At 34.8% G+C, this 21,626-nt stretch overlaps 3 protein-coding genes and 1 non-coding gene across 4 annotated transcripts in view; 2 read left to right on the forward strand and 2 right to left on the reverse strand.

Annotated features, from left to right (window-relative positions):
- Positions 1-12,126, forward strand: part of LOC105130277 (ABC transporter D family member 1-like) — a 16,489-nt gene extending 4,363 nt beyond the window's left edge. Inside the window, exons 4-25 of the mRNA XM_011032703.1 lie at positions 242-439; positions 595-1,049; positions 1,235-1,370; positions 1,462-1,540; positions 1,690-1,928; positions 2,059-2,363; positions 2,447-2,558; positions 2,660-2,797; positions 3,614-3,713; positions 3,795-3,903; positions 4,521-4,611; positions 4,913-5,037; positions 5,157-5,306; positions 5,494-5,566; positions 7,599-7,779; positions 7,852-8,010; positions 9,575-9,736; positions 9,839-10,075; positions 10,892-11,052; positions 11,150-11,202; positions 11,297-11,375; positions 11,551-12,126. Coding sequence (XP_011031005.1) covers positions 242-439; positions 595-1,049; positions 1,235-1,370; positions 1,462-1,540; positions 1,690-1,928; positions 2,059-2,363; positions 2,447-2,558; positions 2,660-2,797; positions 3,614-3,713; positions 3,795-3,903; positions 4,521-4,611; positions 4,913-5,037; positions 5,157-5,306; positions 5,494-5,566; positions 7,599-7,779; positions 7,852-8,010; positions 9,575-9,736; positions 9,839-10,075; positions 10,892-11,052; positions 11,150-11,202; positions 11,297-11,375; positions 11,551-11,637 — 3,429 coding nt within the window. The 3' untranslated portion in view covers positions 11,638-12,126. The remainder of the gene's footprint in view (positions 1-241; positions 440-594; positions 1,050-1,234; positions 1,371-1,461; positions 1,541-1,689; positions 1,929-2,058; positions 2,364-2,446; positions 2,559-2,659; positions 2,798-3,613; positions 3,714-3,794; positions 3,904-4,520; positions 4,612-4,912; positions 5,038-5,156; positions 5,307-5,493; positions 5,567-7,598; positions 7,780-7,851; positions 8,011-9,574; positions 9,737-9,838; positions 10,076-10,891; positions 11,053-11,149; positions 11,203-11,296; positions 11,376-11,550) is intronic.
- A 1,407-nt stretch (positions 12,127-13,533) lies between these two features.
- LOC105130278 (uncharacterized) lies at positions 13,534-14,581 on the forward strand. The gene has a single exon (XM_011032705.1). The coding sequence runs from the start codon at positions 13,735-13,737 to the stop codon at positions 14,344-14,346; it is 612 nt and encodes a 203-aa protein (XP_011031007.1). The 5' UTR covers positions 13,534-13,734; the 3' UTR covers positions 14,347-14,581.
- A 1,700-nt stretch (positions 14,582-16,281) lies between these two features.
- LOC105130279 (annexin D2-like) lies at positions 16,282-18,900 on the reverse strand. Its single transcript, XM_011032706.1, has 5 exons — positions 18,664-18,900; positions 17,841-17,986; positions 17,431-17,649; positions 16,989-17,201; positions 16,282-16,742 (listed from the first exon to the last, which is right to left on the reverse strand). The coding sequence occupies exons 1-5, from the start codon at positions 18,839-18,841 to the stop codon at positions 16,446-16,448; spliced, it is 1,053 nt and encodes a 350-aa protein (XP_011031008.1). The 5' UTR covers positions 18,842-18,900; the 3' UTR covers positions 16,282-16,445.
- Positions 18,901-21,552: 2,652 nt separating this feature from the next.
- On the reverse strand, positions 21,553-21,625 carry TRNAR-ACG (transfer RNA arginine (anticodon ACG)). Its single transcript has one exon. It is a non-coding gene; the product is annotated as a tRNA-Arg (tRNA).
- Between the last annotated feature and the right edge of the window lies 1 nt (position 21,626).

Consider the following 21,626-nt stretch of genomic DNA (forward strand, 5'->3'; position numbering starts at 1 on the left):
CCCAAAAAAAAAAGACCCCTGGGGAAGTTCTATCATTCGTGATGGCACTTGCAATTTAGGATTGAATATGGAAATTTTGAAATTCATTTACTGATGAAGTAAGATCCGGCTTGCAATGTACTCTTTGATTTGGTCAAAGGCAATCTTTGATGAGATGCTGCCAAATGTCTATATTTTGAACTTTGCTTAGTTTTGAACATTGTTTTCTTAGTTGTTCATTAAGCTTATCTTTCTGTTTCAGAATATGGCATACTATAAAATATCACATGTTGACGGTCGGATTACTAACCCTGAACAACGAATTGCAAGTGATGTACCGAGGTTCTGTTCAGAGTTGAGTGAACTTGTCCTTGATGATTTGACTGCAGTTACTGATGGTCTGCTTTATACTTGGCGCCTTTGTTCATATGCCAGCCCTAAGTATTTGTTTTGGATGGTGGTAATTATTTGACCTTTTTCTTTCTAATATTTGGATAAGAAATATTGGCATTATAGATTTTATGAAGACATTTTCTTGCATGACTGTTGATGTTGGCCTTCTCAAGTTAATAAGATTGATGTCTTATAGTTTGCTACTTTACTTGTGATGTCTAGGCCTATGTATTAGGAGCGGGAACCTTGATTAGAAACTTCTCTCCTGCTTTTGGGAAGCTAATGTCTAAAGAACAGCAGTTAGAAGGTGAATATAGGCAGCTTCATTCACGTTTGAGGACCCATGCAGAAAGCATAGCATTTTACAGTGGAGAACGCAGAGAAGAATTTCATATTCAGCAGAAGTTTAAGACCCTGATTAGACACATGAGAACTGTCTTACATGACCATTGGTGGTTTGGAATGATTCAGGACTTCTTATTGAAGTATTTTGGTGCTACTGTAGCTGTTATTTTGATTATTGAGCCTTTCTTTGCTGGCCAACTTAGACCTGACGCTTCGACTTTGGGAAGGGCAGAAATGTTGAGCAATTTAAGATACCATACCAGTGTGATAATATCACTATTTCAGTCCCTGGGAACTCTTTCTATAAGTTCAAGACGACTGAATCGTCTCAGGTATATGTAACATTATGATGCTTTTAGTCATGGACTAAAACGAGACCTTTTTTTTGCATTAATATTATAATTCTTCAACTTTCTTCTTTTTTTAAAAAGCCCTGCCTGCCAATTCTTTGACTACCCCTGCAAAAGCTTCAAGCATGTATGTCTGCAATGACAAATTTATTTGTGCTTTATCACAGTGGTTATGCTGACCGCATTCATGAATTAATAGCCATATCGAGAGAGCTGAGCAATGATGATAAATCATCACTGCAAAGAAGTGGAAGTAGGAACTACTTCAGTGAAGCTAATTATGTTGAGTTTTTTGGTGTCAAGGTACTTGAAATTTATTGATCATGATGATTGCGGACACTGTTACTCTATATTGGTTAAGATTCCATGTTCTAATACCAATAGTGCTTTCCAGGTTGTCACCCCAAGTGGAAATGTTTTGGTTCAAGACCTGACTCTTAAAGTTGATTCAGGATCTAATCTATTGATTACAGGTATCCCTTTGAACTTGAGAGAGCATCTCATTCCTGCAACTTCTCTTTATTGATATTGTTACTCCATTTCCTTGCTCTTTGATCATTGCTCTCCTTGTTTTGTTGTTTTTATGCTGCTATATAAAGTATATTGTCATTTTCTCTTGAAGGTCCAAATGGTAGTGGGAAGAGCTCACTTTTCCGAGTTCTAGGTGGCCTATGGCCATTGGTTTCTGGCCATATTGTGAAACCGGGTGTTGGTTCTGATCTTAACAAGGAGATCTTCTATGTTCCACAAAGACCATATACTGCTGTAGGCACACTCCGTGATCAATTAATTTATCCTCTTACCGCAGACCAAGAAATTGAACCACTGACCCATAGTGGAATGGTGGAGCTGTTAAAAAATGTAATTCTCATTTTTTCCCTTCTTTGTTCCTGAAATTTGCTTTCATGATCAATTATTTAACATTTTGTAGTTGTATTGAAATTTTGTAAATGCTTTTTGCGTAACTGATGTTTCTGTGTTCATATTCTAGGTTGATCTTGAGTATCTTTTAGACCGTTATCCACCTGAGAAGGAGGTTAATTGGGGCGAGGAGCTGTCACTGGGGGAGCAACAAAGGTTAGGGATGGCCAGGCTGTTCTACCATAAGCCAAAATTTGCAATTCTTGATGAATGCACTAGTGCTGTGACTACTGATATGGAGGAACGTTTTTGTGCTCAAGTACAAGCTATGGGAACATCTTGCATAACCATATCTCATCGTCCAGCTCTAGTTGCATTTCATGATGTGGTTTTGTCCTTGGATGGAGAAGGAGGCTGGCATGTTAATTACAAAGGGTTAGTACTTCAAGTTGGCATTTTTTTTTCTTGTTTGCACATGTGAAACATTGATGCGTTAATTGAAACCCTTTGAACTTCAGGAAGGATTCTCCATCCCTGACTGAAGCTGGGGTTGATCTCACAGGGGATTTTGAGACAGAACGCAAAAATGATGCCATGATAGTTCAAAAAGCATTTTCCACAAGTGATAAGGTGTTATTAATGCTCCCATGTTTTTATCGTGGACATATATTTATAGTGCCCCATTGGATTTATTTTACTTCATTTAGAACTCATTGGTGGCATTTATCTAGGCCACACACTCGTATATTTCAGAAGTGATAGCAGCATCACCCAAAATAGACCATAATGTTCTATTGCCCATTGTTCCACCACTTCAAAGGCCTCCAAGGGCATTGCCACTGAGAGTAGCTGCCATGTTTAAAATATTGGTGAGTCCATTCAAAATCGATGGTGTAATGATACATGCTAATGGCTTGAGGATTTGTTAACTTAGTCGACGCTATATCAAACTTGTCTTGCAGCATCTTAAACTGAAGAGTGCCTTCCTTGGGTGGTGCATCGTTTGCAATGTCCATTTTGGGCAAAACTCATTTTATTCCCTCAACTTTGGATATTTCAACAACGTATTCTTTAATTAAACGATCAATATAGTTATTCAAAAAATCAATTTGACTCTAAATTCAGTTTCGATTATGTCCCTCAAAGCTATAGTCAGTGGTAAGCAATCATGTTTCTATACAGAGACAATTACAATTTAATCTGAAAACTTTATTTATAGATCACTGTCAAGTTCTTTCATTTTTTGTTAGGGTGATTTTAAGCTGAATGTGAGGTAGAACATTGGTTTGATTAGTTGAAGAGAAGATTCAGGTTGTTAATATTGCTCTGGTAATTGAATTGTTGTATGCTTTTCTTCTTAAAGTTGAAATTTAGAGGTTGCTTTATGGAACCTAAACCTTATTCTCCTGCTCCAACTTCAATTTCATCCATATTTTAGCCATTGTTATGCTGTAATCATTGTTTTGTGTTGTTTTCTCTTCCTCCCCTGCACCACATATGATACCTATATGTTTGATGGGCTATGAATTGTGACAAAGTGCCACACTTACATAGACCTTTTCTGGTGTGCGCTATTATATTTCAAGACCTGCAGTGAATCTGAAGTGTCTCGTAAAACTTTTATCTGTCTCTTGTTTGCTTTAACTTTTAGTTCCTTACTTATCTTTTTATTACCTATGTTTCAGGTACCAACTATACTTGACAAACAAGGAGCACACTTATTAGCAGTTGCTTTCCTTGTTATCTCAAGAACATTTGTCTCAGATCGGATTGCCTCATTGAATGGTACTAGTATCCAATTTGGTTTTATGCATTTGGTGTTCTGTGGGATAACATTCTTGTTATTGAATGCATTAATTTTCACAGGTACAACTGTAAAGTTTGTTTTGGAGCAGGACAAAGCATCTTTTGTTCGATTAATAGGTGTTAGTGTTCTTCAAAGTGCTGCGTCGTCATTTATTGCACCTTCTTTGAGGTATTGCTGATGACTAATTGACTTGCATTGAAAGTCAAACAAAACCATTGATCTAGTATTATGGGTGCTGCCTTTTAGATTTTTTTTTTAGACTATTTGATCCTTGCAATTTGCAAGTCTTTGGTTGTTACTCTAATTTTTTCACCTTTCACATGGAAACAAATGTTTATACTTCATGGTTTTCTGATCACTCCTGTCAGCATGGCTAGTGTGAGTGGCCCTGTCATTACTGGAAAGAGTCAAAAACAGTAAAGTTGAATGGCCCTGATGTCTTTTTTCCCTTTTCCTTTGCTCGTGATATATTATTGTCCAGTTAAATGTGCTTAGACAAGATTCTTGTATTGCATTCATCTTTCTATAAGGGAAAGAATCAGTTTAGGGGTGGTTTACAAAGCACTTGCGTCATTTTAAATCTTTCATCCCAAATTCACGGTTGAAAGTTTCATATTTTGATGCTATCAGAAAACATTTTTTGCTACTGCATTTAAGAATATTCCAATATTATTAGGCTTGACTATGGTGTGATGGGTTGAATGGTGTGAACTTATCTTATCTTTTTGGTGCACACTCAGTGGTGTAATCTACACTTTTGTTATAAATTATCTCTTGTTCCACAGACACTTGACAACTCGGCTGGCCCTTGGATGGAGGATTCGTTTGACTCAACATCTACTAAAGAACTATCTGAGAAACAATACATTTTACAAGGTAATCGGATCCCATATACTTAAATTAGTTCCTTGTTGTTCGCCTTTCATTTGAATGCAGAAGTGTATTGAGCTTGTGTTCTGGGAACGCATTGTAAAATAAGTTAATTACTTGTATAATTAGCCAGCTGTCAGTGTTGAATAGAACATTTTGTTTATGCAAGTTACATGCTGCAATTTTCTCACTCAATGACAACGCATTTTTCAGAATGGTTTTCCATTTGTTGAAGCTTGTGTCTATTTCTCGTGTGCTGTTTGTTGCATCTAATATTAACAGTTTAATTCATGTCATATACTTGTAGGTTTTCCACATGTCTAGCAAAAATATTGATGCAGATCAGAGAATAACACATGATCTGGAAAAGTTAACCACGGACTTGTCTGGACTGGTAACTGGAATGGTGAAGCCATTAGTAGATATCCTGTGGTGAGTACTTGTGTAGACTTTATTTGATTTATTTGTACTTTCATACTTACATAAGTTCTCGATCCCCCCCACAAAACCTTCCTCCCTCTTTAAAATAATTATTCCATTGAATTTGTAAGGTTCACCTGGAGAATGAAGCTCTTAACAGGTCGGAGGGGAGTTGCCATATTGTATACTTATATGTTGCTTGGTTTGGGTTTTCTGAGGGTTGTAACTCCTGATTTTGGTGATCTTGCTAGTGAAGAGCAACAACTTGAAGGAACCTTCAGGTAATCTCAGATCTTGTTTCTGCCTTGCACATTTGATCTTGAAGTGTTTTTTACATGTCCATTCCCTTCCAAAAAGATATCTAAGTATATCTGAATATGGAAGATACTAAGGACAACTGTGATTGGTGCTGCATTTTTTTTTTTTTTGTGGAAAAAACTGTCCTTATATTGTCAATGAGTAATTCAGGTTCATGCACGAGAGACTGCGCACACATGCTGAATCTGTTGCCTTCTTTGGAGGTGGAAAACGAGAAAAAGCTGTAAGCTACTTTGATTTTGTCGATTCACTGTTTCATATTTTTAAATGTCAATTGGTGCTTTAGAGTAATATTTCTCAATGGTTTGGGCTTTGGTCGTTACACATGCATAATGCACTATAAATTGAATGTGTGGTTCAAAGGTCAAGTCATCAAAGTCTATAATGATAGATAGAATACCGACACTTTTTATTTTGGATTCAATGTGCAAGGGGCAGTGCATCCTTGTTTTCTGGTAAATACTGCCTCATAATACTGGATGTTATTCAAACTACTTAGTATGAGTGTGTACGTTTTGTTTAGCTGCTGCTTGAATCATTGTAATGGGACTAATAAAATATGTATGTTAATCTAGTGGTAAAAAGTACTGAAAGGTTCCTTTAATGAAGTAAAAGATTAAAAAGTTCTATTGTATCTTTTAAATACCAATAAGTTCACTTTTATATTTCTTTTTTAATGAAGTTCATATTTGATTATACTACCTATATGATCCTTTTCATATATTGTAAAAAATGGCCATTCTAGCGGGGGTTTTCATTTCTTTCTTTCCTTTTTCTTTGGCTCAAGAAACTTTTATGAGATTTTTGTTTTTAAGTTTGTAATTTTTTAATTATGTATTAATTTATAATTGGAATACAATTCTTCTATCATATCATCATTGCAGATCTTGGGCAAACTCAAACGAAACTGTAATTATAAAAAATTGAAAACAAATTTCTTTCATATTTGTAAATATTTTTTATTGAAAAATAAAAAAGTAAGATGTCATTGGTATAATGAGGTTCTCTAAACCTTTTATAGTTTAAAATGATCATAGCAAGAATAAAACAACAATCACCTCATAATCCTCATAATCCACAAGGCTTTAATCATTAAATTTATTTTTGGCTGAAAAGCTGAAAAATATTTTATTAGCAAAAAATTACATACTTGTTATAGAGTATTCTAGAAAAGGTAAACAATTTATTTTTGGGGTTTGATAGGAAATATAATAAAAGTTTAACTCATTTGGAAGAAAAATTGAAAGTTAAACTTTAGGGTTGTATAAAAAGATGATAGGACTTGCTTGTCATTTATTTCTCAAAAGTGAAGTACTCAGTTTATTTGCTGATACATGTTAATATAGCAGGGTCCCTGGCCTGATCAACATATTATCGATTGTCATCTTGCTTGTGTTGAAGTGTCCGCTAGTTTCCTGAATTTTACTTTCACAGGCTAATTTATTATGGAAAATAGGTTTGACTTTACAGATTGCTGAAATTTAAGTGGCCAGTTAGTGTCAAAACCTACTCCCTTTTCTTTTCTTTTGTTCTTTTTATTTTTGGGTATATAGTCAAAATTTTATAAGTTTGAGACTGATGTGCTGCTATGGGTGTCAATTAGGTCAGTTGAGGGGCGAGTAGAGAAAGAGATTATCAAAAAAACCATTTTTTCTGTTACTTGGAAGGATTGCAATAGAACAACTTTTAGGGCGGAGATAAGTTCTTATTCTCATGAATTGATTATTGGAGTAGCAATATATAGTTTTGGCCTACAGGGATTTCTTTTTAAAAAACTTGTCTCTGTTTTTGGGTGCATCACCTTGTGTCTTTTCTGAAAAGCCTTTGTTTTTTGCATTTATTACTGCATCTTCATTTAACCTGACATGCAAAAGTTGCATCTCAAATGGACATGAATACATGTGTATGATCTTTTAATGTGGTTATTTGTCTAGCACCCTGGCCCAGTCTATTTTTTATCCTTATAAACACAAAGGATGGTTAATATGTCTAAGCTTTGAAACTCTTCATGGATGTAGCAACTGAGTTACCGTTTGTACCATGCTTGTTAAAATGGCGCTGTTGATTTCTGCCCTCTATCTTTGCATCCAGAGAAGTTGATTTTTTATTGTAAATTTATTTTCGTGTCTTCCATAGAAATTGCATTTCTGTATCACCTAAGTTTATTGTTGCAATGCAGCGTGGAATATCCTTCTCTTTTTATATTTTTTTTCCCTCCATAATTCATATGGTTTGCTCTTTTTTCAATTGAGCAGATGATTGAGTCAAGATTCAGGGAACTTCTTGACCATTCCATGTTGCTTTTGAAAAAGAAATGGTCATATGGCATACTTGATGATTTTGTGACAAAGCAACTCCCACATAATGTAACTTGGGGTTTGAGCTTGTTGTATGCCATGGAACACAAGGGAGATCGAGCCATGACCTCAACTCAAGGTGAGATCAGTAGAATGCTCAACTTAAGTTGCATCTCTCACTCATTCTCTTATGCTAGCTAGTTTTTTTCAGGCGAACTGGCACATGCATTGCGGTTCTTAGCATCTGTTGTCTCTCAAAGCTTTTTAGCCTTTGGAGACATCCTTGAATTGCACAAGAAGTTTGCTGAGCTTTCTGGCAGTATAAATAGAATTTTTGAGGTTGAAGAGCTTCTGGATGCTGCTCAGTCTGGTACGTCCTTCTTTACTTAACTATCTGTAGCACTCTTATTTCATGTGCCTTTGGTGCAGAAGAAGATAGATGAAAAGTTTGTTTTGATGTTATTCTACAAGCAAGTTAACAAAACTGCATGCTACAGACAGCATGACAAACTGTGGAAAGAACACACTCAGAGTCGAGCTACAAAAATAACAAAATGAATTGACAGTATTAAATGAAAACGCATGCCATGTTTGCTGAGGGAAAAAGGTTTAACATATAATTTTATCCCTGGAACCAAGTAAAACACTATTGTATGAATAAGCGATATTGTTAAAATAGACTCAATTATCAACAACATTGGCAAACTGGGGAAGAAAGACTTGAAGTTGAGCAGCAAAAACAGGGAAAAATTATATAGGAATAAGGTAACATTTATTATCTATAACCTTATATTCCTGGGAATATTAATTTGCTACAATGCACCAATTCTAGACAATATTTCTTGTGCCCAGGGAACGTGACGTTCCCAAAGAAATCAAATAAAATATTGATTGGAGTCTACCATTCCAGCCTCTTGGCAATTCTGCTTTCCTTCATTTCAAATCTCCCCAAATATGCTTGCTTTTTCATAGAAGAAGCTGATTTAGTGAGATTTTCTGGTTCTGCCACTGATGAAAAACATGGGTGTGCGCAAGAGATGCCTTATGAAAGGGTTGAATGTACTGTTGATTGCAAAAGTATCTTATTGTCATTTGACTTCTAATATATATAGAATAGCATGTAACATTAATGTATTTGCACATGTACTTCAATCCTTTTTCCCTTCCCAAAGGTTTGGGCTTATACAAGCACACTATAAGTGCTGCAACAGCAGCAATTAGTTTTATCTAGCTTATCTTTGTTATGGGCTTTAAGCAGCGGGGACTTTAAGCAGTACTAAGTGCTTCAAGTTCTAGAGATCTGCCTTATGTCTTTGAGATGTATACCTGTCTGCTTCCCAGGTGATGGTCTGGTTGTAGTGAATATCACGTTCCTATCTAGAAGGATAATTCTTGCCAGAGTTCAAGCTTGCATGGGGACATTTCCATATAGATGGTGGTCACTAAAAAACTAATTGCTGTTAGAATTGTTGTTGTTCATATTTCATAAATGGCCAGTAGTAGTCACCAATGGTAGCAGTCTAGAAGCTTAAACCTTAAAGAAGAAGAAACAAACTTGTTTGAGATAATTTCCTCTTCAGTGCAATGCTGGAGAGAGTTAAGCAAATCAAAGTTCCTTTAAGTGTCTCTGAAGAAGATAAATCTGGATACTGTGGGATTGAACTGGGATTTGTTTGTAAAATGGAGTGTCTCATCAGAAAGCATTTGGATCTCTTTCTCTCCCTCTCTCTCACAGACACAGACACGCGCGCGCGCGCGCACAGTTCTTCCAATATGACTGCTCTTGTTATACCAAGCTTATTTTTCTCTCTATATCATGCAAATAACTATTGCCGGTGCGAAGAGTCCATTACCATTGTTAGGTTTTTGGTTCTATTTCTTAAAAGGTCTACATTTACTCTTATAGTTTCCTTATAAAGTTTTTGCCTGCCCAGGGGATTCTTTGAATAGTAAACTATCTCCATCTAAGAACAATGAACTTTACTCAAAAGATGCCATGTCCTTTATGGAGGTCGATATCATTACTCCAGCACAGAAATTGTTGGCGAGGCAGTTGACATTTGACATAGAACAAAGAAAAAGCCTGCTTCTTACTGGTTAGTGAAGTGATTTCTTATGTACCTTGTTATACTGTTATATTATCAAACAGGCTATTGTTATTTCAATTGCACACCTGATATGCATGTCAAACTATTAAGGTCCAAATGGGAGTGGGAAAAGTTCTGTTTTTAGAGTCCTCAGAGGTCTTTGGCCCATTGCTAGTGGTAGGATTGCTAAACCATCGCAACATATTAGTAAAGAGACTGGATCAGGTTGTGCTGTCTTCTATGTTCCTCAACGACCATATACATGCTTGGGAACCCTGAGAGATCAAATTATCTATCCTCTCTCTCGTGATGAAGCAGAAGTCATGGCACTAGAGTTGTATGAAAAAGGTAACATACTTGCACAAATTCCTTTTCCTTGTTTTGCTCTCTAGTTTCTATTTTCATGTCTCCTGTATGTACATGTTAAGTTGAATATGTAGCATTGCATCTGTTGTCCACCTCTTTCGAATCCATTTCATGGATGGCTAGTGGCTATAGCATTACATATGAGTGTATATAGGCACCCGACTGTCTCAATTTTAACCATCCAATTTATTATGAAGGATGAATTTAAGTTTTATTAATATTCCCAAAGAAAGGAAACGGACAGAGATAGATGTTCCAACATCAACTTTTGAAACTCTACTTGAAATAGCCAAAAGAAAGGCCCCTTTATTAAAAAGATTTTTTTTTTTTCATTTGCTCTTATTTTCTATTTTGGCTGCTACTGGCTGACGGGTGAAATTATGCAAAGTCTGACACTTCACTCGTTCCAGACTATAAATTTGCTTAAAAGATTGAGAGGGAATACATCCTAAGCTATCCTGAATTTGAAGGTATAATTGTATATAGTGAATACAACTGTTACTGAATCCTTGCACTGAAAATTATGTGTGGAATTTTTGAGATATTGATCTAAAGCTCTTTGTTTCTCTACGGCTCCCTGCTATATTCATCTGTTGACATCTAGACAGTGATTAAAGTTGAACTGCAGAATTAAGTGAATTTAGATTTTCTACTGGTTTTCCAGTAGCTTTACAGCAGAAAGAGCTTGATTTCATTCACGATCTATTGTAACAAATTAACAATTATTTCAATTTTCTGGATTTCTGACATTGTTAATCAATTGTTTTCCTGGGGGATAATAATTGGGCAAAATCTCAGGCAAGCTATCCACCGAAATAACAAACGTGCTGGACTCATGTTTGAAAAATATTCTGGAGAATGTTCGGCTAAATTATCTCTTGGAGAGAGAAGGCGGCTGGGATGCAAATATGAATTGGGAAGACACTCTCTCTCTTGGAGAACAGCAGAGATTAGGCATGGTGAGGAAGCTAATGAAGTTCAAATTTAGTTTGTTTGAGTAACATATCTCAGTATTTTTAACTGTTTGACACAATTTTTCTTTTCTTTTCTTTCTAGGCCCGCCTATTCTTTCACAAGCCTCAATTTGCCATCCTTGATGAGTGCACCAAGTATGTCATCAAACTAGGCGTTTGTTAAGCTTTAAAGAAATATTGCCAGCTACCTTGTAGTATTTAATTTTTTTTATGTGCTTTTTGGTGGCAGTGCAACAAGTGTTGATGTTGAGGAGCAACTTTATAGGCTTGCTAGTGACATGGGCATCACATTTATTACCTCCTCTCAGGTAAGTGGTGCGTTGATAATTGGTGGTAATTATTTACTGCATAATTGATCTGCTCGAGAGCACTGTTTGTGTTTATTTTTGCGAGTTATCAGTTAAGCACCCTAGCTACCGTGACTGTATTCTACTAATCAGACGACTGCTTTTCCTTCACTGATTATGCTCTCATGTGTGACAGCGTCCTGCTCTCATCCCATTCCACTCCCTGGAATTGCGGCTTATTGATGGCGAGGGCCACTGGGAGCTTCGTGCAATTAAGCAATGAGTTGACGATAGCATCTGCCGTTGTGTAACTAGAGCACGTGAGATGGGCTCAGACCTCATAGACGGTGTAGAGGAACGAAGTCATTTGGGCAGTCAGCGGAGTTCATTGGTTTCCGTGTATCTCAAGTCGTGGTCATTTAAACTCAAAATTATGAATCCGGCATGTTTTTATTTTGCCTTGAAGAATTGATAATCTTGATCATATACGGCAAGTGTAGTTATTCTGCTCAAAGCGTCCACAGGGCCCACAAAGACAAGTCAATCACACAAGGTTATTGGAGAAACTGTTAGGAATCAAGTCTGAAATCGTATGATATATAGAAATCTCCATGTACAGGCCTTTTTTTTTTTTTGTTCATCAAGTTAATTTCTTGGGCTATTAATTGAAAAATCGCTGCGCGTTTATATTGTAAGAATTGAATGCCTAAATTATTAAAGTTGGCCCATGAATAAAATCGCAGGAAAAAATTTACCCGTCTTCTGTCTTCCCTATGTCTTTGCAATTTCACTTTTATTGAATTTAGGAAGGGCAGCGTACTTGAGGGGTATTTAAGATTGTGGGAAAGTTGTGTTTTTTCGTTTGAAATATATTAAAAATATTTGTTTTTTTATAAAAACACAAAAATATTTAATTTTAAACAAACAAAAATAATCCAAATTTTTGCTAAACATGATTTTTTTTATGGCTTCCCTGATTAGACTGAGCAAGTAACGTTGATAAGCATCAACAACTATCGTATCCATCTTTGCTTTTCCATTTAATAAAATAATCAGGACTATCAATGCGGATCATTGGGCACTAAAACGCGGGACTCCTCGTGTGGTATTGGCAACCAAGAAATCACTGAGCTGGCTAACATCGCGCGCATGGAGGTGTTTTCAATTGGGTTGGCAGTAGATAAGCTCACGGCATTGGTGCTGTCTTGCCAACGTGTTAATCACAAAGGGCCATTCTTCACCATTGAATCGAACTTTCTCTTTATGTAGGGGGTGGAAAGAAAGAAGAGTTCACAGTTATTGCACACACCAATTATCAGAGTGATGGATATCCTTTGAGGATATCCAAGGGATGCGATCTTTTCGTTGGACCTTCTGAGTTGTAAAGTCGAATAACTTTGCTGTCTGATAAGCTCAAAAGAAGATTTAGCTCAAGGTTTTAAGATACGCATTTAGCTCGTGCAACAAGTACTGTCAGAAAGAGATTCTTGCGATGTCGATAGTTTTCTATACTTGTTATTTTGTGCTGACAATTAATGGTCCAGTTTTACCTAATTTTGCATTTGAAGATAATCGACTTGTTGCCGAGTGAAATCCTAGAATCGTGAGATTATATATATTATTTAAACTGTTGTGCTAAATTGCTAATTATACATAGCAGCAATTTTCAGTACGTCTTGTAGGATCGTTTTCCACAGATCCAGTAAACAAAGATAGTTGATTTTCTAATACCAAAAGAAGATAAGAGGATCTCGACCGAGAAAAACTTTCCTTATTTTGGATGTTTGACTCTTGTCTTCTTCTTCTTCTTCTTCTTCTTTCATAACAGGATCTTGAGCACTCGTGTGCTCGTGTGTTGTAAGGAAAATTATCAATGTAAGGGGAAAAAATAGATTTGTGTAGTGAACCTCCTAATTATTTCTTAAAAAAAAAAAGGATCAAAAAGATTTTATAGTCTTGTCTTTCTCCATGCCAAGTTGCCAAATATACACAGAATTAATCTTGAACCCATCTAGGTATCTCATGAATGGCAAAACTTCTGTGACCCAATACTTTCGTGCTTGGAAGGGTCAAATTAAGATATATATCCACCCTTTCATGATTCGCAAGAGATTATTTTAAATTCAATGTAATCTCATGTGATTCACTTCTTATTTCATGACATTATTAAATTTCCCTTGCAACTAGGGTTTTGGTGGGTTATATTCTCCGCACTGCACATTTTTTTATACATGGAAGCAGCTTCCTCGAAAGCAAATGCCACCATCCGTCCAATATCCTTGCATGCATCTATATATTCCACTCCATAACCCATAACTTCCCCTCACCAAATAAATCAAAAACAAACCAAAGCTTCTCTTCTCAAGATAACCTTCTTAAAATGGTTGCTGCTACTGAACGTAGCATGAGTACTTGTCTTAGCATTGAAATAGAAATCTTTCAAGCAAAAAATATAGAAGTCAAGTCCCATGGGAGCCTTTTTGTTAGATACTATCTCTCTGCAGGAAAGAACAAAAGAATCCAACTGAAGAGCCGAGAAATCTCCTCAAAGTCCAACCTCTTTTGGAACGAGTCCTTCTCATTGGAGTGTATAGGCACTGAAGACTCCATCAACAACCTAAAGCAAGAGACTGTAGTTTTCGAGCTCAGATGGAGAAACACAAATCCAATCCTTGCTAAAATATTAGGAGGGTCACAACTCCTAGGTAGAGCTGAGGTTCCATGGAGAACAGTTCTTGAATCACCAAATTTGGAAATGGAGAGGTGGGTTATGTTGGTTCCAAAGAAGGGTAGTGTTCCTGACGACGTCAAGCCTCCTTCAGTGCAAATAGCAATGAGAGCTACAGTTCCAGAAATGGCAGAGATGGAGAAGAAGAACAGGAGAGATGGCAGGTTGAGGAAGAGGGATGAATGTGGTTGCTGCAAGGATAGTAGGTGCAGATGTGAAGATTATGAAATTTTTGCCCTAGTGGTTGCTATGGAAGCACTATAAGCACCAATGGTTGGCAAATTAAGTACCCACTACTTATCTGGTGTCGACATTTCTTCTACATGCTTTTCACAATTGTTTGATTGGGCATGTGGAGATTTTGTCATGCTTGCATGGTAGTCATGAATGTATGTATATGCATGATCAGGATATTGAAATTAGATTTATTGGACTCTTCAAAGAAGGGTTTGTTCTCCAAAACACTTGTGCTCTTGTAATTAACTCTTTAATTATGGTCTATTAATTTGTATTTACGTAAGTGCTAACTTTACAGTACAGGAACTGCTGTATGTTGTGATGCATAATTTCTGTGTATAGAAGGTGTATCTTAACCGAGAAACATTGACCAAGAAAATTAAAAATGGTGGATATTTATAACTTCAAAACATTCAATAATCCATTCAGATATGAATATAACTTCAAAACATTCAATAATACGAATAATTTCCGTTTGGTTCTGAAAGGAAGAACAGGAGAAGGGACAAGGCAAAAAGCCAAAGACCAGCTCGAAACAAAGAACAGCATTGATTGAAAGAGACCGAGAAGATACAACTGCCTAAGTGAAGGCTTGAATTTTCTTTCTTTCTCGTTTTAGTCTTTAATTTGGCGTCAGCAACTTTCTTTTTCTTTATCAATTCATATATTTCTCAATTCATTTTATTATAAAGTTTAAACATTATCTTTTTATTTTTCAATTAAATCCATTTCCGATCCACCGAAAACATGAAATGATGACACGATGGACCCAAAGAATTGAAATGAAATGAAAGAAAGAGGGTCAAACACCAACAAACACCCACAGTACCTTCTTCTTTGTTTAATATTATATTACGTTTCATAACGAGAGACCGTTGAGAACGGGTGACCAAGGGACCAGAAAAGTAGGTGCGTTAATGCAGGAGGATCGTTGACAAAAGGATCCATGATCGAGTCCCTTGATCCAAGGGTTCTCCTTGTTTGTCTCACCCAACTTCAGAAGAAATAGAGTTTTCCTGCTTAGAAAAACATTACTTCATGGTAAATTGGCAAGTCTCTTACATCTTGACTCTTACTGCTAAGAGTTAGGAGTGTTATTCTTGAAGGAAACATTTTCAACTCAAGCAAGATAAAAACCTATGTTCCCTTTTCTCTTCAAAGAGAACATTTTACATGGGAGATCAATGTTGTTGTCTAGGTACAAAATAATTTGTTTTCCTCAACCACGTGTTGCACCAGCTATCGAAATTTAATAAAGAATTCCAGTTGTGTTTGTTTTTATGGTTCAATTGCATTTTTGAAAAAAAATCTTTCTATTTTAAAATAATATTTTAAATATTTTTAGATTGTTTTGATATTTTAATATTAAAATAAATTATAAAAAGGTAAAATTTCAAATACGCTACTCTTCACTCTTTGTAGTGGAACCTCGGATGATTATTAACAAGTACAAGCTTTAGTATTAAAGACAAGTTAAAAGCGTGTAAAAAAGTGCGAGCATCACGCTTTGAAGTATGAAGACAACTAGGTAAAACTGTTTAAATTTTTCGCAACGTACCAGAAGAGTCAAAGTTGATAGAACACAGCTAGTTGCCTGTCCGATGGTTCAATTAGTATAATAGTAAATCTATTTTGGTTTATCGACGATTCCAGATTTATGGGTTTGTGAACATCATAGTCAAGAAAATCATACCAGCTCACTGGCTCAACCTAGAACCCGGTGGATACAGACAAAAACGTAAATTATCTTTAAATATAGAAAAAACCCGGTTAAAAATTATTTTTTAAAAAGAAAACTACGTTATTTTGATTTTAAAAAAAACTAAGGTTAATTTGAATCAAACTAAATCAACACTAGCCATACCTTAAATTGAATTTAAAATCTGTTATTTATATTTATAATAGTTCTTTTGACTACTATTTTTTTTCCATGAAATTTAGATGGAACTACATGAAGTATGATTCGTGCAGAAATAGCAAGAAATTCCATCCATATGCTTAATTTTATTTTGGTAACATAAAAAAACAACTCAGAAATAGCTCACGTCAGGAAGATTGTGTCCGGCAAAAGCAACACAAACAACATTCATACAAAGCACAACTCTTCCGCATCCACAAGAAATGGCTCAAGCATCTCCATGGCCAATCAAGGCAAGAAGCATTCGCTCATAATCTCCAGAAGCCTCTCCAGCAATGTCATGAGCAAGAGTAACACTGTTTCGGCGATGGTATTCCTCCTTAATACGTTCCATGTCAACCTCTGCCCTGGTGGTTACAACTCTAGTAAGAGCCCATTCATCTGTCCCTATCTTCTTGATGGCCAGCCGCAGAAGCTTCTCAAAGTATTTTTCAGGGTAGGTCAAGCACTTAATTGTTGCTCTCAGTAATTTAAGGAACTCGTTATCGGCATCTTCCTTCAAGTTCTGCAACCAGATTTGCCATTGTCAGTTCAAAGTGAAGCAAATTTCTAGAATACATTTAGAAAATTTATTACTTTCAAGAGCTAGATAAAAAAAATTGGCTTGTTATAGATATTCATTACTTCATTGCAAATTTGTTATTTTTATTTGCCCCTTGAATAAAATTGAGATCATAATTGACCAACTCGAATTCTGCATTGAGAATGGTCACAAAGAATAACTGATAGAAGTCACATTAGATCACAATACCTTGTTGATGGCATTTCCAAATGCATTGTTGTAGTGATTAAGTGTTGCATTAAGCTGTGCCTTACTTCTTGTAGTCAGAATCCTGATAATTTCGTCATCACTGTAAGCTTTATCTGAGATCTTCTCATGAAGTGTCTTAGCCTCTGATTTTGCCAACATCGTGTTCACCTCTTCTCCCTCGTATCGGAATGCACTTACAAGGGGAACCAACAGCTGCTCATAACAATTATAAACACAGAACTAAGCGATTCAGAATTGATATCGGTAATGAGGTACCATAAGTCTAAGAGGAGATCAATCAAAACTCAAGACTTGTGTAAAAAGTACATTTGGATTCTAAGGCAAGAAAAATGAATTACTCATACAGATATGATTCAAACTAGCACAACTGCCATGAGCTAAAATCTCCCTGACAGAATGCTCACGAGGTTCAAGTCATTACCTTGCGGAAGTCTCCAGTTGTGTGGTATGCAACATCTTCCTCAAGAGATTTCTTGTGACGAGCATGGTATGCTTGCCTCACCTTAAAAAGGTCATGTGAGGACCTAGTACAAGCTATTTCCATTAAAACCCAGTTGCTTGAAGTGAACCTCTTTGTGGCTTCATTGGCCAAATATGCATCACGCTCAGCAGGATCCAGTGTCCATAGCAACACGACCCTCTGCTTGAACAAAATTTGAGAAAAAAATATATTAGCAATCTCAATGTCAATGCAATACTTTTCCATTGTTGCCACAAAAGAGACAAGGGTCTGCCATCAAAAGCCTTAGTTGCCATAAAATTAATTTTGCTGGAGAGGAAGCATCGCACTAATTAAAAATTTAAAACTAACATAAGATGCACGAGACTGACCTCGAAGTCACTAGACAGTTCCTTGTCCAAATCTTTAAGGAGATCTTGCCCGTAAGCTTCAGCATAAACCTGTCGGATTAAGTTGCGTTGTGCAGCATTCCTATGAGCCAAGATGGAGATAATCAATCCCTCATTTGTACCCCATCCTGCAAACCAAAAAAGAAGAACGTTAGTACCAATACATTTAGTACGAGAAGAGGACAATACATCAAAGAAAAAATGGATAAAGATCAGTTTTTTATGTCCTAATTACAACATCAACATCAAATAATTTGCGAAGACTCCATTATCTTATACGATGATTGGTCGGTTCTCGACATCAACATGAAGAAAGTAGCTAGAAATATAATGAAGACAAATAATTTACCAGGCACAATTAATGTTATTCCATAGAAAATAATCAAGCTGTCATTTCAGCAGATCAAACTCAAGAACTTAAAATGGAGATCAGTATAGAAATCAAACACTGAACAAAATATCTGCAGGATCATATACCACTCATTTCATGTTAGACTCAAAAAGTCAATCTAACCCTTTCTTAAGAGAAAACGAATCGAAATCAAAATTTTCAACCACAGATTAACAAATTATGTAACAAAGAATGTTAGTTTACATTATGATCTGCATCTTATGGCCCATCAGAGCAACCCACAATCAAATCCCAACAAAGATGGACAAAACAAACAAAGAGAGAGGATTGATCCATCATGCAAGCAAAATAACCAAGTGCAGAAGTCGGAACGGAACATAAGAACCAACATGATCAAACACAAAGTATTAAAAAGAGTGATGAGTCTTTAAAGAAGAATTATAAAGGGGAGACCTTTAAAAGCTTTATTAAGCTGCTCAGCATCCTCATAAGGAGGAGGAACAGAAGCAGGAACTTTAAGGGACGCCATTGTTTTCACTCTCCACTCTGTTTTCACTCTCCGTTTTATTGTTTGCCAAGAATCGGAAACGATGGGTGACATAATGACCTCCAAGCTTGTTTTATAGCGCATGAAAAGGAAAGAATTAAAGAAAATTAAATAAAAGTTATTTCAATGCCAAAAAAGTGATTGTGTAAAAAAATCATCGCAATCCCCGCTCATCGTTATCTAGCTTTTCATTATTTTATCGGCGACAAAGACAATAATGAATGTGGTCACGTCATGATGATTTTAGCTGGAGTAGTGCTGTTATCAAGCAAAAAAATGTAAAACCGATTTGTCATTTCACCCCAAACTACAAACTGCTTTCAATCCCATCCTAATCCATCCCCGGCCACAAACAAGCTTTCAATTCCATCCTAAATTCATCATCTCTCACAAGATGTTGCCCTTTCCTCCCCTGTGATTTACTGTATTTTGGATGAGCAAGTGCAACTAGATCAAACTCAGTGGAGAGGTAACTTGACGAGAGGAGGGATTAGACATATGGTTACGGAACAAACTAAATTTTTATTTTTTTTCTATCTTGCTTCATACTTGTAATGGACACCATTATAAGTGAGATTAAAATCAAAATTATCTCTTCAAGTAGCATTCCACTTTGTCTAATTCCATATGCCTAAAATTATCTTGATATTAGTTATTTAAAGTTATTAGCCTGCCAAGTTCATCCAATAAAAAGTTAATTTTCAAATTTTCAAAAATTCTCTCACAAACATCACTGTTCCTTATTATATGGGTGAATTTAGATCTTGGAAAAATTTTGAATGATTTTCGTTGCAATTTGGATTGTTCAATGGTTATTTAATATTATGGTTAAATCATGTTTTTTTAAATTTAGTTTTTTTGTATTTTTTAATAGTTTATATATTTTTAAATAAAAAAATATTTTAAAAAAACACTATCATATTATCAAACACACGATTGCATGCCATATTATTTTATGAAAAGATTCAATTTAGAATAAAGTTGAATTTTTTTTTAATTTTAAGGTTTAATTGAAAAAATTGACATATCTACTTAAAGGTTATTAAACTTATATTGTATTTATAATTATAAAACCGAATGATTATAGTTGGCTAATCTAAAACTTGATTGATTTATAATCAACATGTAGGTTATTAAATTTATATTATATCTATAATTATAAAATCCAATGATTGTAGTTGGCTAATCTAAAACTTGATTGATTTATAATTTTGATTAGCCTAAATTAAAAAAAGAAAACTCAGTTAACCTGCTAGCACGGATAAAACATAACCTCAATTCATTATTTTTTTTCTTATTTTTTTTTGAAAAACAATAGTGTAAATCTACATTAATTATTAAAAAAATAATTAAAAATGATTCTCTCGACTGTAACTCAAATCTTGCTCCATCCCTTACATGTTAAACTAATGATGCATTAATATAGCTTCTTGCTTGGATTTAATTTTAAATTAAATTATTTAAGAGTTAATTAGCGTGTGATCTGATTGACTCACAAGTTAATCTGTAATCTAACCTCCTTGGTTAAAATATTTTTAAAAAATAAATTAAAATAACTTTGTTTTAATTTATTTTTTAAATAATAAATTTTAAATTAACAACATTAATTCCTACTTTTTTGAACGGACAAGAAGCAAGTGCACATGGCTATGTTATCCATCGTTGGATTGCTATCAAGTGGTTGTACCGAATTTGTCGATTCGAGTCTGTGGAGCCTGCCTGCCTGCCTTTGCATTCACGTGGTTGGACGGTGGAGCCACAAAAAACGTACTGGTTGATGTCTGACTCGGCTACTCGTTCTCGACGTTTTCTTTTCTTTTTTTTTTATTTTTTTCTTAATTTCTCTTTAGAAGTCAAAGTGCTATTCTTTTCATCAAATCGCATTATTTAATACTAAGATTGAGACTATCTGTAAGGTTTAATGATATTTTTAAGGTTCATATTATCAGATATTATGGAAGCTAGTTGTTAAAACGTTGGAAGTTGGTTTAGTTTTTTAAAAAATATTTTTCTAGAAGTTATGAAAAATTTAGAAATATTATTATTTACTGATTATATCAAATTTGATCTTTAAACTTTTGATTGCTATATATATTTTGTTTTGAATATTTATTTTTCAATTTTTATCTCTTAAAATTTAATTTTTATATTAACTTTAATCTTTATTTTTATAATTATTATTTGCTTTTTTCTTATTATTTCTTTATTAAAAATTTTTATTTATCAAATTTGATCCTTATTTTTTTTATTATTACTTATTTTATTTGAAATAATTTATGAAATGTTGATTATTGTTATTTTAATTTCTTCATCTTTTATTTTTTTAATTTTTTAGATTTGATCTCTATTATTTTGATTATTATTTATTTTATTTAAGATAATTTATGAAATTATTTTTTTCAATTTCATCCTCATTCAAATATTTAATTTGTAAGATTTTATTATTATTTTAATAAACTTGAGAAAAATAAAATATTAATAAGTTATTTTCTAGTTCATAACCAAATATTAAAAATTATTTTCCTACTTATTTTTTATTACACTATTAAATTAAAAAATAATTTATTTTTTTAAATTAATTTTTTAAAAAAATATTATTTTTCAGTAAATAAACAGGTCATGCTAGAGCCGACTCAGATATCTACTTTTATATATATATATATATAGACACACACACATATAAAAAAAATTCTTTGCTGATTGGGTAATAGATATCCATGAGCAGTGAGGCATAAGAAGGTTCTAACCAGACAGCATTCTTTAAAATTATTTTGAGGAAATGGAAAATGAGCAAGCGACTCCACTGGGGATCGAACCCAGAATCTCTGGTTCCGTAGACCAGCGCCTTATCCATTGGGCCATGGAGTCC

This window comes from Populus euphratica, unplaced genomic scaffold (genome assembly GCF_000495115.2).
Source record: "Populus euphratica unplaced genomic scaffold, PopEup_1.0 scaffold45.1, whole genome shotgun sequence".
Taxonomy (NCBI): Eukaryota; Viridiplantae; Streptophyta; class Magnoliopsida; order Malpighiales; family Salicaceae; genus Populus; species Populus euphratica.

What these genes read in the sequence shown, in the direction of transcription:
- LOC105130279 (XM_011032706.1), bottom strand. Translation starts at nt 18,841, where the DNA reads ATGCGCTATAAAACAAGCTTGGAGGTCATTATGTCACCCATCGTTTCC. An exon ending in GCTTAATAAAGCTTTTAAAG is followed by an intron (nt 17,987 to 18,663) that starts GTCTCCCCTTTA and finishes TTTGGTTTGCAG; the next exon opens with GATGGGGTACAAATGAGGGA. An exon ending in TTGGAAATGCCATCAACAAG is followed by an intron (nt 16,743 to 16,988) that starts GTATTGTGATCT and finishes ATCTGGTTGCAG; the next exon opens with AACTTGAAGGAAGATGCCGA.
- LOC105130278 (XM_011032705.1), top strand. Translation starts at nt 13,735, where the DNA reads ATGGTTGCTGCTACTGAACGTAGCATGAGTACTTGTCTTAGCATTGAA.